The sequence below is a fragment of the Gopherus flavomarginatus genome, chromosome 2 (genome assembly GCF_025201925.1).
Source record: "Gopherus flavomarginatus isolate rGopFla2 chromosome 2, rGopFla2.mat.asm, whole genome shotgun sequence".
NCBI lineage: Eukaryota > Metazoa > Chordata > Testudines > Testudinidae > Gopherus > Gopherus flavomarginatus.
In genome coordinates this window covers 91720649-91734609 of record NC_066618.1, presented here as the reverse complement: position 1 = coordinate 91734609, position 13961 = coordinate 91720649, and the positions used below count along the sequence as shown (strand labels likewise).

At 44.3% G+C, this 13961-nt stretch overlaps 1 protein-coding gene across 2 annotated transcripts in view; it reads right to left on the bottom strand.

Moving 5' to 3' along the window:
* BMPER (BMP binding endothelial regulator) overlaps positions 1-13961 on the bottom strand; it is a 232512-nt gene that overhangs the window by 22757 nt on the left and 195794 nt on the right. For both annotated transcript variants that reach the window (XM_050937992.1, XM_050937993.1), the window contains one exon: positions 512-642. In XM_050937992.1, the coding sequence (XP_050793949.1) occupies positions 512-642 (131 nt within the window). The remainder of the gene's footprint in view (positions 1-511; positions 643-13961) is intronic.

Sequence of the window (13961 nt, the reverse complement as noted above, 5' to 3'; positions counted from 1 at the left end):
GGACACTGCTAAGAAACACTTCCAGATTCAGGCACATGGCATGCATGTGCACCCACATGTGGAAAACAGAAAGGGATCACACATCTCAAAGAACCTCCAGTTATAAGAAGTAACCTCCTCTTCTCTGTGGAAATAATTACTTGCCATTAAAGCAGTGCAAATCACATAGTGGCCTCAGTGACCAAAATTAATGCACATGAACACTATATATTTCCACCACAGGTTGGCATTCTCTCTCTCAATATACCTATAACATACCGTGTGCATGTGTGTGTGTGTGCATGCATGCGTGTGTGAGAGAGAGAGAGAGAGAGAGATGTGGGTGATTATGTATATTTTATAGACACACACCTATAGTTCAGAATGTAGGCTGGCTGCTCATCAAATTCCAGCCTAGCCATTTATTGATGTCTATTTTTTCCCTCCAACATTATAATGATATAAAAAAATTCAAGGTTCTTTCCTTCAGACTGTGCATTAAATTGCAACAAAGCACTCAGAGTATCCTTACCTGCACAGTGCTGCTCAGGTTTCCATTGGACTTTCACCCCTTCTCTCTGACAGGTTCGGGCATAGGCAAGGAATGACTCACAGTAGCAATTTTTATGAACTGGACACTCACACATATCTGTTACACAGGACCTGAAAAACACAGCAGAAACAAACAAGGAATAAAAGTTTTGACAAAGACCCCTCAAAGTTTGGAATTATTTGTTTTATATAATCATATACAGTGTAATGCTGCAATAACCTGTGCTGGAGAAATCGCAAACACATTGAACACTTTTTATTCTCAAATCCACATAGAGGGTCTAACCTCTGCAGTTCTGCTATATTCTATTCTATATGCTCAGCGCTCCCAATTACACAAATGTCCTACCACCAAGTCATATCAAAGTAGAGAGCCCAGAACGTGAGAGTCAAGAACTGCCATGCAATAAGGATCAAAGGTTGTACGCTGCAATTATGGAGCAACGCAAAGACAATTTGTAGCAAATACAATTTTGTCTTAATAAAGGCTCCATCTCGGCTTTCCCAAAGAATGTCTATTGCAACAACATTTAAGATTAATTCCCAGATTTAAGAGTGTTATCAGGAGCAATGAAGACATGCAGTTACTATGCTATGAAGTCCTCAGGGTTCATGATACAACTAGACGTAGCAAAATATTTCAATTGAATAGGAAAGTCACTGAAAAATGCAATTACGGGATGACAAAAGCTATCCATTAATTTGGCTCAAATTTGGCAAATATTTTTGGCCAAATACATTAAAATAATTTTTTTGGAAAAATGTTAAAATATTTCATTTTGGCCTTTTTTTAAAATTTTTCATTTTGACATGTTTTGTTTTGAAATTTAGCTAGAGTTGGTTTTAAAGAGATTTACATGTACAAATATCTCAAAAAATGTAACAGCTAGAAACCTGAAAAAATATTTTTTTGTTTCAGTGAGAAAAATTGGAAAATGTTAGTTTTGGCTTGAAACAAATCAATTTTTTTTCTGGATTTTTCAGGTCGGCCACCAAACCCTAACAAAACATGAAGAAAAAAAACAAACAAACAACCCAAAACAAAAAGCCACAAACTCCCCAGGAACCAATTATTCATTTAGCTCTCAATTCAACCATCTCATTTCACTGAATAATCATAAAACACGGAAGTAAGTAAATCTGCTACTGCACGTTTGTATACAAAATTAGCTCATCTAGAACATGTGTCAATTTGACACAAGCTGAAAATACAAGAACTGATAAGAGGCAATGGATTTGCAAAGTTTGCTGTTTGTGTATGCTATAAATTGTTGAAGTGTGCTGGAAGCATTCAGGAACTGATTTTCAGAGGTGCTGAGCATTCATAACTCTCAGTGAAGTCATTGGGAGCCTGTGGTAGTGCTCAGCTTTCTGAAAATAATTTCCCATTTTAGTGTTCAGGTTCATCTCCTATTTTGTTCACGTATGATTAAAGCTACATTTTAGTCATGGGTATTTTTAGTAAAACTCATGAACAGGTCACAGTCTGTAAACAAAAATTCACAGGCCCATGACCTGTCCATGACTTTTACTAAAAATACCCACCATGTCTAAAACTTGGGCAGGATTGCTCTGGGGTGGGTGGTCCGGGGGTGCTGCAGGTGCTGGGGGGAGATGACCCGGGACCCCTGCTAGTACTGGGGGAGGGGTTGGCGGGGCTTCCTATTGGCTCTGTCCCTGCAGCTTCTAGACGGTGGAGGCAAGGGCCAGGGCAGGGGCTCCTCCGCTGCTCTCACTACAAGCACCGGCTGCCACAGCTCCCATTAACTGGGAATTGCAGCCAATGGGAGCTGCGGGGGCAGGGCCTGTGCACATGGGCAGCGTGTGGCACAGAGACCCCCCCACCCCTCCGCCTCCTAGGATTTGCAGGGTAGCCCCCACCTCAGTTAAGCACCCTTCTCATGCTCCCAAACCCCTTCCCTAGCCCTGAGCCCCCTCCCACACACCCAAAAACTGCTGCTTCTGGCAGCCCCTGGGCCAGCAGCAGCTGCTGCAGAAGTCATGGAGGTCACAGAAAGTCACAAAATCTGTGATTTCCATGACAGACTCGCAGCCTTACATATGATTCACTGAACAAAGTCCCCTTGATGAGTATTGTCCTACCACAGAATGCCTGCAAATCTTCATTGACGTCCGAAAGCAGTGCTCTGAATGCATCAGGCACTGTTACTGAACATAAGTGGTTCCATATTCCTCATATCATTTAGGAGGTATATATCTAGGCTTGCCAACTTTCTAATACCTGAAACCTGGATACTACAGCAGGAGCGCAGGAACCTCCCCCTGCCTTTCCCCAAGGCCACACCCCTGCCCACTCCTCTCTCCCCATCTCTGTCACATGCTCCTTCCCTCTCCCTCTTCCTTGTCGCTTGATCCTCTCCGCCTCCCTCTTCTCGCTCACCAGCTGGGCTCCCTCTGCTCCAGGGCTGGGTCGGGAGATGCAGCCAGGGCCATCCTTAGGATTTATGGTGCCCTAGGCAGGATTATTAAACTGGTGCCCCTGTGCCTGACTTGATCTGAGCAACACAAACATAAGCTTACAGTATTGGAAAACTTGCCACATGCATATTATTAAAACCCGTTTAACGTAGTGAAGCCACTGTAATGCTGATGGACTAGCACTAAAGAAGTAGCACTATAGAAAAATTCTGATTTGACAGAATGATGCAAATAATATAATTTTTTTCAATTTGTCAACGTATTATTGGAAATTTCTATGAAGAGGTATTGAAACAATGAGTTGTTTTTAATTAAAAGCAATATTCTGGCTTTTTGGGCTGCAAAATTAGTAATAATGTCATCCTATGACAAAGACAAAGTGATGTCTTGTTCGACTGCAAGAATAGCAAGACCAGTCAAGTGTTGTTGACTCATTGTAGAGCGGAGATCGTTTTTAATGAGCTTTAGTTTTGAGAAACTCTATTCTCCTGATGCTCCTGCTACAGGAATTGTCAGTAGAATACGAGTGGCAATATACACATTAGGATATATATATATCAACAAGTTTGCTGGTATGAATAAACTGTACAATGTCCATCACTGACTTTGCATGTGGCAACATTGATGACAGTGTACTCAGTTCTTCATACAGTTCAAGTCCATTTAAATCAAAACTATCACCGAGCTTCAGGAGGCTCTCTAGGTTCTTGCACTTTGTCATTAGTTGCTCTTGTTTTCTTATTTTGTTGAATTTAATCCCACTCAGCCTGCTGCCAGCTGAATGAATGGAACCCCAGGCCGACAGTGGGTTGAGTGGCTCAGCCGGGGTCTCAGCCGCCGGCCTGCTTAGCCCCTGCCAGCCTGGGGTTCCTTGGGGGTCCCCAGGCCAGCAGCGGGTGCTGAGTGGGGCCGGTGGCCGGGATCCTGGCTGGCAATGGGGCAGCAGCCGGAACCCCAGAGCATCAAAAATCAGCTGTCATGCCACCTTTGGCATGTGTGCCATAGGTTGCCAACCCCTGTTCTATACCAGTGGCTCCCAAACTGGGTTTCGCAAACCCCTGGGGGTTTGCAGAACGTTACAGGGGATTTGCTAGAAAAATTTCACTAATGGAGGCCAGAAGACCCCGGGCATTGGAGACAACAGGTGGGACCCGGTTGCAGGGCAGACACCCTGAGCCCCAGGGAGAGCGGGGCCGGGCAGTTTGGGCTGGCAGCCCGAGTCCCGGAGGTCAGCAAGGGAGCCAGCAGCCTGAACCCCAGTGCTCTGTGCGGGTTGGCAGCCCAAGTAACAGGAAGAGTGGGGCTGGGCAGTTGCGGCTGGCAGACTGAGCCCTGCCCCCGTCAGTGGGGCAGCTGGCAGTCCAAACCCCAGCATGAGCCCCAGGAAGAGCAAGCCAGGCAGTTGGAGCATCCATCACACTGAGGAAATTTAAACTTAAATCCCTGAAAATATTCATTTTTAGGAGGGGGTTTATGACACTTCACAATTTAGTGAAAGGGGTTCGCGGGCTGTTAAAGTTTGGGAACCCCTGCTCTATACACTAGTAAGGAGATGAGCATCTTACAGTTGTTGGAGGGCTCTATTTAGCAGTAACAAGGCTATAGGAAAGTTAGTCAACATTTTTTGTTTTTCTGATGAAAACTGGCCCACTCCCTTCCCCATACCAAACTTGTCACAAATAATTGTCAACAACTTAATTTTCTGTTTCTTGGCTAAGATATTTATTTTTTTTAATTGAAATTGAATTCAGGATTGTTAGCAAGCATTTTTGGCAAACAAATTTGTTAAATGACAATCTAAATGGCAACACAGCACTGCTTTCATGCTTGGCTCACCCTCCCAGCCTGCTGGTCCAACAGCTGCGGTAGAGGAGGAGACAGGTGGAAAACTGCAGGACCCCAAAATCCACCTCTTAGGGTGCAGAGTGGCAACAGCAGCAGCAAACCCTCAGGTCCGATCATACACCAACAGGCACCTCCGCCAGCCCAACGGACCATGGTGAAGTTAGCACAGCATCTGATCTCAGGGACGGGGCACCCATGGAGCCACAGCAGCTCATTCTGCCCTGTGCAGCTCCGCCCAGGGGAGAGATGCGCTCCCCAGCTAGGGTGATCAGATCTAGATGTCCTGATTTTGTAGGGCCAGTACCGATATTTGGGGCTTTGTCTTATATAGGCACCAGAGCCTATATAAGAAAAAGACCCCAAAATTGGGACTGTCCCTATAAAAGTGGGACATCTGCTCACTCTACCCCAACCCTCTGTCCTGATTTTTTGCACATGCTATCTGGCTATCCCCAGCCCAGACCTGTGCAACCATTCCAATCCTGGCTGCCTGCCAAGGAAGTGAGTTATTTCCACTTTCATTCTTCAGCAGGCAGCCAGGGAGGGGAGGGGGGAGAGAGGAGTGCTCTGTGGGAGGAGGGAGAAAGGTGGGGTGCTCCGTGGGACGAGGGGGAGAAGAATGGATGTTATGGGGGACAACAAAGGATACCGCCAGAGCCGCCGAGCCTGCCTCACTTCACACCAGGAGAAAGAGTCACACTCACAGGTGAGTTCCTTCCCCCACCCCTTCCCAGAGACCCCAGCAGCCAATCCCCTCCCTCAGACTGTGCTGCATTCGACACTCTCTAGGACCCAGCAGCCCTGCTCTCACATGCTCCACTGCTTCCCGTCTGTCTGGCAGAGCGGTGCTCCCAGACCTAGTGGTGCCCTAGGCGGCTGCCTATTCTGCCTATGGCTAAGGACGGCCCTGGATGCAGCCCCTGATGCGGAGCCTGCCCACCCACAAGATGCAGGTTGGAAGTGGCCCTGGCTGAGCAGGGGCTGTTGCGGGTTGATGACTCTGTGCCTCCCTCCCCACCCGCGGTAACCAGACTTTTGGTATCCGGTCAGTGCATCTGACTGGAACTGCACAGGTGCCCTTTCAACTAGACTTTCCATTTGAAAACCAAACACATGGCAACCAATGTACCTCATTTCACAAAGCAGTTTCCCGACGTGGTATCACAGGAAATTACTGTTGCAAAGTGAGTCTGTTGTATTCCCTGCAGACCATCTAAGATATCAAGATAGTTTTATTCTCTTCTAGGCATCCTGTTATCCTCAACTAACCTTGCCTTATCAACTTTTATTATTATATATAATTCTTCATACAATTATTATATTATTGGTACCCAAGATGTTGGGGAGTGGGGGAGGTGGGATCATGCTTGCTTATGAGAGGCTGGCTGTTTGCATGCTGAGTTCCCACCTTGGGACTAATAAAATGTAACATTTTAGTCACTTCATCTGGTTTTGAGAACACAAAAAATCACAGAACTTCCTGCTGTGAGAGTTTCTGGCCACAGAGACGAATGCCAGTTCCAACACCAAGCCAGATCAGTTGCCTTAAGTTAAAGATAAGTCTCCAGGCACAAAACTTAATGCATCTAGATGAGCCAAACCCAAAACTCCAGTTTCAAACACCCATAGACCTTGGTCTAATTTGGATCTAGATCCAAACAGCTCTAGTTGGTAGCCATTCCTTTCTGCCTGGATAAGGATCAAGCCTGGTATGGGTAGCATTAAATATTCCCTAAGAAAGATAACACACCAGCGTCAGAATGAACAGTTCTCTAATTTACTCCATTCTTATTGGCTTCAAGTTATTTCTATTTCCATGAGTTGTATAATCCTGAGAATAGCTGATGGGCCCAGTGCTCTGGTTTGGCTGAGGTACAATCATGCAGGGCCCAGCACCAAGGGATAGATGTCTTGTTGTTGCTTTGTTAATTAATTATTACTGTTGATCATTTTTCTACTTATTTAACAAAACTAAAAGTAAACAAAACTGTATAAAAGTAAATATTCATCTATCATCAAAATAGAGACACTTTTTTCTAATGAGATTCTTTATTAACAAAATTAATAAATTAATATTAAAAATTGTTTACAAAAATCCCTTCTGAAGCTACAAGGGAGAAAGCATTTGATGCATTAGATAGCAAAATACAGTCACTACTTCCCTCTCGTGGTCCAGGGTGGGAACTCCAGGCAATCCTTTTGTGTGATTGAAAGGGCAGCTTTTTGGGAGAACTTCTTCAGGCAAAAGATGCTTATTTGCTGAGGGCCAAATGATTGAGAGAAAATAGGGTAAGTATTCTGGGTCAGTTTTAAAAAAAATGTTTTTCTTATTTGTCAGTAAAATCCTTAATTTCAACCTTATTAGATTCCCATTGGGAGTTGGCGGTTTTGTTTGTTTTAGTTATTGAAACTTCCCCTGCCACACAAGCAGCATGCCTCTACTCCCTGCCCAGAAAAAAGCCAGTAGATTCTTAAGTGCAATTTACAAGTTTTAATGGTGATCAGTGTAAAAAAATTGTTTTTTGTGATGTAGGTACTGTTTTTTGTTTTCTTTTTTTCAATTTTTCTGCTGAGCCATTTTCTGCACTCCAGTGAATAGCTAATTTCAAGGTTCTGCTCACCACCTCCAATCCCTCTTTGCATCTCCTCTGATTCTGTCAAATAAATTAGGAGATACTAATAAACAGGTAGCTATAGATATGTATCTGGAGGCTTAGGGAGTGTCCATGCCCTACAACTGAAGCCCAGTTTCACCCAAAGAAACACCATTTTCTTATGATAGTATATTCTCTAATAATGGAACATTTTGACTTTGCTGTCCTCTGAAGTGTTCCAATTCTATTCCAAGATAAAAACTTTTGTTTAATTAGAGTTAAGACTGAGGGTATACAGAAACAGTCCAAGACATTTTGCTGACCAGGGCAGAAAACCTTTTTGGTGTCCCTCCCCTATTCCACTAGAGCAATCAAGTCTAAATAAATAAATTAAAGAAGACCAGTCAATCAGTAGAGAATAAAACACATGCACCACACCCAAGCGGCACAGCAGTATGGCTAGAAGTTGGCACCCAGGCTGATGGCCATGATTGCCTGCCCCTGGACCAGCCCTGAGAGTATATATAAATAACCTAAGATAAAAACATTACAGACATATTGTAACATTCCCCTAACTAAGCCCAGGAAATTCAGAATTAAGGTTACACGTAAAAAAAATCCAAATGTATTAGGTAAGGAAGTACAGTAAGGCAACCAAAACAGCCTTAACTCTGCGCTCTAGTGACACCATGCAATAAAAAAAATGATTATGATAAAGGCATTTTAGCATTTGTGGTCCTAAATTAGATTAAACTGATTTTAAAGACACATTAGGGTTTTAAACATATATCTTCCCCTGCCCCGGCTCCCCAGTTTCACCACCTTTAGCAGTAGGACAAAATCCTGCACAGGGATCAAAAACTGCACAACATGGGGTAAGGAAACATCCCCCTGATGACACTACAGGTGCTTCAGAGACACACACTGATTGAAAGGGCAGGCACACTGCCCTTATGTGAATTGATATAATTAGTTTACTTTTGGATACATACAAAACCTATTGTCAAACCACCGGGCACTTGTGTGATTTGCAAGAAATGCTGTGTCCAAAATCATGAGGATGATCTCTGTAAGCGTCAAAACAATCCTGAATTCAAATCGGAAAGTCAAACTCCTCATTCTGTTCCTATAATCTTCGGTGTAACCTGCAGTGTTCTCTGACTTCAGTGTGGGTGTGCTGTTCTTCAGAAAGGAACCTTCTTGATAACAAGGAGTGATTAACTAGTTTGTGGGCTTGTGTAAATAATGGACTGGTGCCCATGGCTGAAGCAGGACTGATCAGTTTAGAAAAATACACCCCTTCTCTTGCCTACTACAGCTGAGATTGCAGTGGAATGCATCTTTAAGTCTATCAAGTACAGAAGTGGTATTATACAGGGCAAGAGAAAGACTAAATAGAGCCCAGAATGAACACACAACAGGACTTCAAATCTGCTTGCATTTTGTTCAGGCTGAGGAAGAAGTGGGTTCATTCAGGACCTAAACTCTTTTCTTTTCTGCCTTAACTTCCTATATTGAGGATACTTCAGAGTAAACTGGGGCCCTTTTCAAATCACTGGCCTAGAGCAGCCAGTTGTTTACTCTTTTGCTGGGGACAAATATCTCAGACTGGATTCCTTTTGATGCCGTATAGTGTGTGTGTGTGTGTGTGTGTGTGTGTGTGTGTGTGTGTGTGTGTGTGTGTGTGTGTGTGTGTGTGTGTGTGAGTGTGTGTGTGAGAGATAGAGAGAGAGAGAGAGATGGCGCTAATAGGGTGTGTATAATCACAAACTGTTGCAAGGGGAAATCCATGAAAGTGAAGGCATCCGGCAGCTGTCGGCTACACCCTTGCATTAGACAGCCCACATTGCTCCCACATCTTCAAAGCAAACCAGAGGAGTGCACTTCTTCAGCTAAAGGCCTTTTTCACATTAAACCATGGAAAGTGTCCAAGTCCCAAAGAGGGCAGAGAAATGAGTCCTATGCTAAATGTACTATTAAAAACGAAAAGAACAGAAGTGCAGCACAGTGATTGCTGCTGCCTCTTACAATGCTGGGCAGTATTGAAATTGCAGATGTTTGGTGTTTTTCACTGAACATCTGCAGTTCCCTTTACTTCACAGGGAACAAGCAGTCAAAAAAATCAATCACTGGGAGAGAGTATCTTTTGCATTTAGTATTTTGCTCCTTTCCTTTCACAACAGTGATAGGGTGTAGCACATATGAAAACATATCAGAACCTCCAAACAATGACATTGCATAGATGAAAGGCAACATAAAAGTCAAGTTAAAAGACATGAACATTTTGGATTTAAAAACAGATACCAGCCATCTTGAAGGCCCAAATTTTAAACACTACATTTCCTTTACTGTGTGCAGTGTTCCTAATCTAACCCACACCTCAGTTAGACAGGTGGAAAATGGGATCACCCGCACATTTATAAATTGAGAAGTCTGTTCTAAAAGCCACCATTTCAAAGACAAGGATCATTCAGCAAGCCTAGCATCCTGTGAGATAGTTGTCTTGGGAGAACTCCATTTACTGGACTGCAAAATCCAAGATTTAGTGGCTGTCTCACCTAATTTAACACCAGCAGTAAAGATATGCAAAGTCTATATGGCAGCCAAGCAAGGAAATCTGCCTTAATTACATTTCAATGCACACGGTTCAGCAGCAAGATTCAGTTTTTTTCCCTGATCCACAATGAGACCTCATTTTTCTTTCCTCATAAGGAAAAAAGAAAAGAAAATGGTTTCTATCAACATCAACATTGTTTTTGAACTGTTATAAGGGTTTGGTGGGTTTTGTTTTTGTTTTAAACAAAGGCTTCTAACGGGTTTTCATTATTTGTTGTTCCCAAGTACTTTAATTTTCAAATTATTTTTTAAAATTAAATTAATTTTTTATTACTAAATTAAATTAATTTATTAAATTAAGTTTGTATAGAAGGAACCTCAGAAGGGAACAGGATGCCACGCCCCAAAATATAATAGAAATGGTCACTCTTTTGCTTTTATTTGTGTAAGCTGTGTGTGTGTGTGTGTGTGGTTTTTCCCTTTTCCTTTTTGGGTGTGTATGTGGGGGGAATGACAATTAGTCAAGTCTGAAGCTTGGTATTTGGCACTGGAGACGCTTATTTCTTGAGCCTCTTTCAGGAAGATACTGACACTAACACCAGAGCAACAAATAACTCACGGGAAAGGTAAAGTTGGAACCTGAGCAAAATACAGAAGTCATTAGATCATTCTGAATACATTCAAAACACCTGCCTAGGGAACAGAACTGCCTAGTACGCTAAAGATTAGTCATTTTTCATCTGTCATTTCTTTCAAGACTAGAGTGCCAGATCTTTATCCCATCTGGGCAGCTCCAACACTGCAGAACAGTGTAAATCAGCCTTAAATCAAGCAACTAGGGTATGGCAAAATGACTCGCTAGCCAGCACATCACCTTGTGGTTTCTTCTCTGTAGTCCTGCCAACCAGATGTACTGGTGGTCCCCTTTTGCCCTGGGACTTTGCCCTCCAGCCTAGTCTCACCCCTTTCAGTGGGTAATTCCAGGGCTTCACACCAGGTCAACAGCCCTGTCCAGGCCCAATATTCTTTCTGTCCCCTTCTGTTTGGGGTCTTCCCAGTGAGGCTGCAGAGAAACTCAGTCCCACTCTCTACCCTGGGTTCTAGCCCAGGGATACTTGAAACAAGTGGTTAAGGGCACCCTGGTCATGCTTCTTTCCTGAGCTACTTACTACATCAGCCTGCTTTGTCCTCAGGGAGCTCAGTTTCTCAGGTGGGTGGGTGAGGTTGTCTGTCCCAGGGCTCAGACCTTAGTTTTAGTTCTCAAGGCAACAAAGGAAAGGAAATTAAACATAAATAAGAGCAGCACCAACTTCTCTGTCCTACCAGGATCCTCCAGCCATCCGCCCGACCACTCAGTGCTTGCAGGCAACCAAAGATAGCTGTCAAGTATCAGAGGGGTAGCCATGTTAGTCTGGATCCGTAAAAAGCAAAGAAGAGGTCTGTGGCATCTTACAGACTAACAGAAGTATTGGAGCATAAGCTTATGTGGGTGAATACCCGCTTTGTCAGATGCATATAAAGGAAATTTCCAGAGGCAGGTATAAATACGCAGGCAAGAATCAGTCTAGAGATAACGAGGTTAGTTCAAACAGGGAGGATGAGGCCCTCTTCTAGCAGTTAAGGGAACACCAAGGGAGGAGAAACTGTTTTTGTAATTGGGTAGCCGTTCACAGTCTTTGTTTAATCCTGAGTTGATGGTGTCAAATTTGCAAATGAATTGAAGCTCAGTAGCTTCTCTTTGAAGTCTGGTCCTGAAGCTTGTTTTGCTGTAGGATGGCTACTTTAAAATCTATTATTGTGTGTCCAGGGAGACTGAAGTGTTCTCCTACAGATTTTTGTATACTGTATGAAAAAGTTCCTCCTCTACCTTGGTGGGTCCTGCGCTCATTGGCAGATTTGCTCACCTCAGTGATCTTCCCCTCTGGTGGAACCCACAGTCTAGGTCAACTCCTCCTGTGTCTGATCAGGCGTTGGGAGGTTTGGGGGGAACCCAGGCCTGCTCTCTACTCCGGGTTCCAGCCCAGGGCCCTGTGGATTGCAGCTGTCTATAGTGCCTCCTATAACAACTGCATGACAGCTACAACTCCCTGGGCTACTTCCCCATGGCCTCTTTCAAACACCTTCTTTATCCTCACCACAGGATCTTCCTCCTGGTGTCTGATAATGCTTGTACTTCTTAGTCCTCCAGCAGCACATCCTCTTACTCTCAGCTCCTTGCACCTCTTGCTCCCAGCTCCTCACACGCACACCACAAATTGAAGTGAGCTCCTTTTTAACCCCAGGTTCCCTGATTAGCCTGCCTTGATTGGCTGCAGGTGTTCTAATCAGCCTGTTTGCCTTAATTGGTTCTAGCAGGTCCCTGATTACTCTAGTGCAGCCCCTGCTCTGGTCACTCAGGGAACAGAAAACTACTCATCCAGTGACTAGTATATTTGCCCTCTACCAGACTCCTGTACCCCACTGGTCTGGGTCTGTCACAACTGCCATTCCTAATATATGACATGTGTCCATTTATCCTTTTATGTAGGGACTGTCCAGTTTGGCCTATGTACATAGCAGAGGGGCATTGCTGGCACATGACTGCATATATTAAATTGGTGGGCGTGTAGGTGAATGAACTGGTGAAGTTGTGGCTGATCTGGTTAGGTCCTGTGATGGTGTCACTGGTGTAGATATGTGGGCAGAGTTGGCATCGAGGTTTGGTTCCTGAGTTAGAGTTACTATGGTGTGGTGTGTGGTTGCTGGTAAGAATATGCTTAAGGTTGGCGAGCTGTCTGTGGGCCAGGATTGGCCTGCCTCCCAAGGCCTGTGAAAGTGAGGGATCGTTATCCAGGATGGGTTGTAGATCACTGATGATGTATTGGAGAGGTTTTAGCTGAGGACTGTAGGTGATGGCCTGTGGGGTTCTGTTGGTTTCTTTCTTGGGTTTGTTTTGCAGCAGCAGGCTTCTGAGTACACGTCTGGCTCTGTTAATTTGTTTCCTTATTTCCTCGTGCAGATATCGTAGTTTTGAGAATGCTTGGTGAAGGTCTTGTAGGTGTTGGTCTTTGTCTGAGAGGTTGAAGCAAATGTGGTTGTAACTCAGCACTTGGCTGTAGACGATGGATTGTGTGGTGTGTCCAGGATGGAAGCCGGAGGCATGAAGGTAGGCATAGTGGTTGCTACAGGGTGGTGTTAATGTGACCATCACTTATTTGTACCGTGGTGTCTAGGAAGTGGACCTCTCGTGTAGATTGGTCCAGGCTGAGGTTCATGTTGGGGTGAAAGCTGTTGAAATTGTGGTGGAATTCTTCCAGAGTCTCCTTCCCATCGGTCCATCAATGTAATGTAGGTAGAGAAGGGGCGTGAGTGGACAAGAGCTGAGGAAGTGTTGTTCCAGGCCAGCCATAAAAATGTTGGCATAGTGTGGGTCCATGCGGGTGCCCATATGCGGGTGCCCATAGCAGTGCCACTGATCTGGAGGTATATATTGTTACCAAATCTGAAATAATTGTGCGTGAGGATAAAGTCACGGAGCTCAGCAACCAGTTGTGCTGTGCCATCATCAAGGATACTGTTCCTGACAGTTTGTATTCCATCTGTGTGTGAGATGTTTGTGTAGAGAGCCTCTACATCCATGGTGCCTAGGACGGTGTTTTCTGGAAGATCACCAATGCATTGTAGTTTTCTCAGGAAATCAGTGGTGTCACAGAGATAGCTGGGAGTGCTGGTGGAGTAGAGTCTGTTTAGAAAGTCCACATATCCGGACAGTCCTTCAGTAAGAGTGCCAATTCCAGAGATGATGGGGCGTCCAGGATTTCCAGGTTTGTGGATTTTGGGTAGTAGATAGAATAACCCTGGTCCGGGCTCTAAGGGTATGTTGATTTGTTCCAGTGTTAGTGTAGGGAGTGTTCTGAGTAGATGGTGCAGTTTCTTACCGTATTCCTCAGTGGGATCTGAGGAAAGTGGCCTGTAGAATTTGGTATTGGAGAGTTGTCTGGCAGCCTCCTTTTGGTA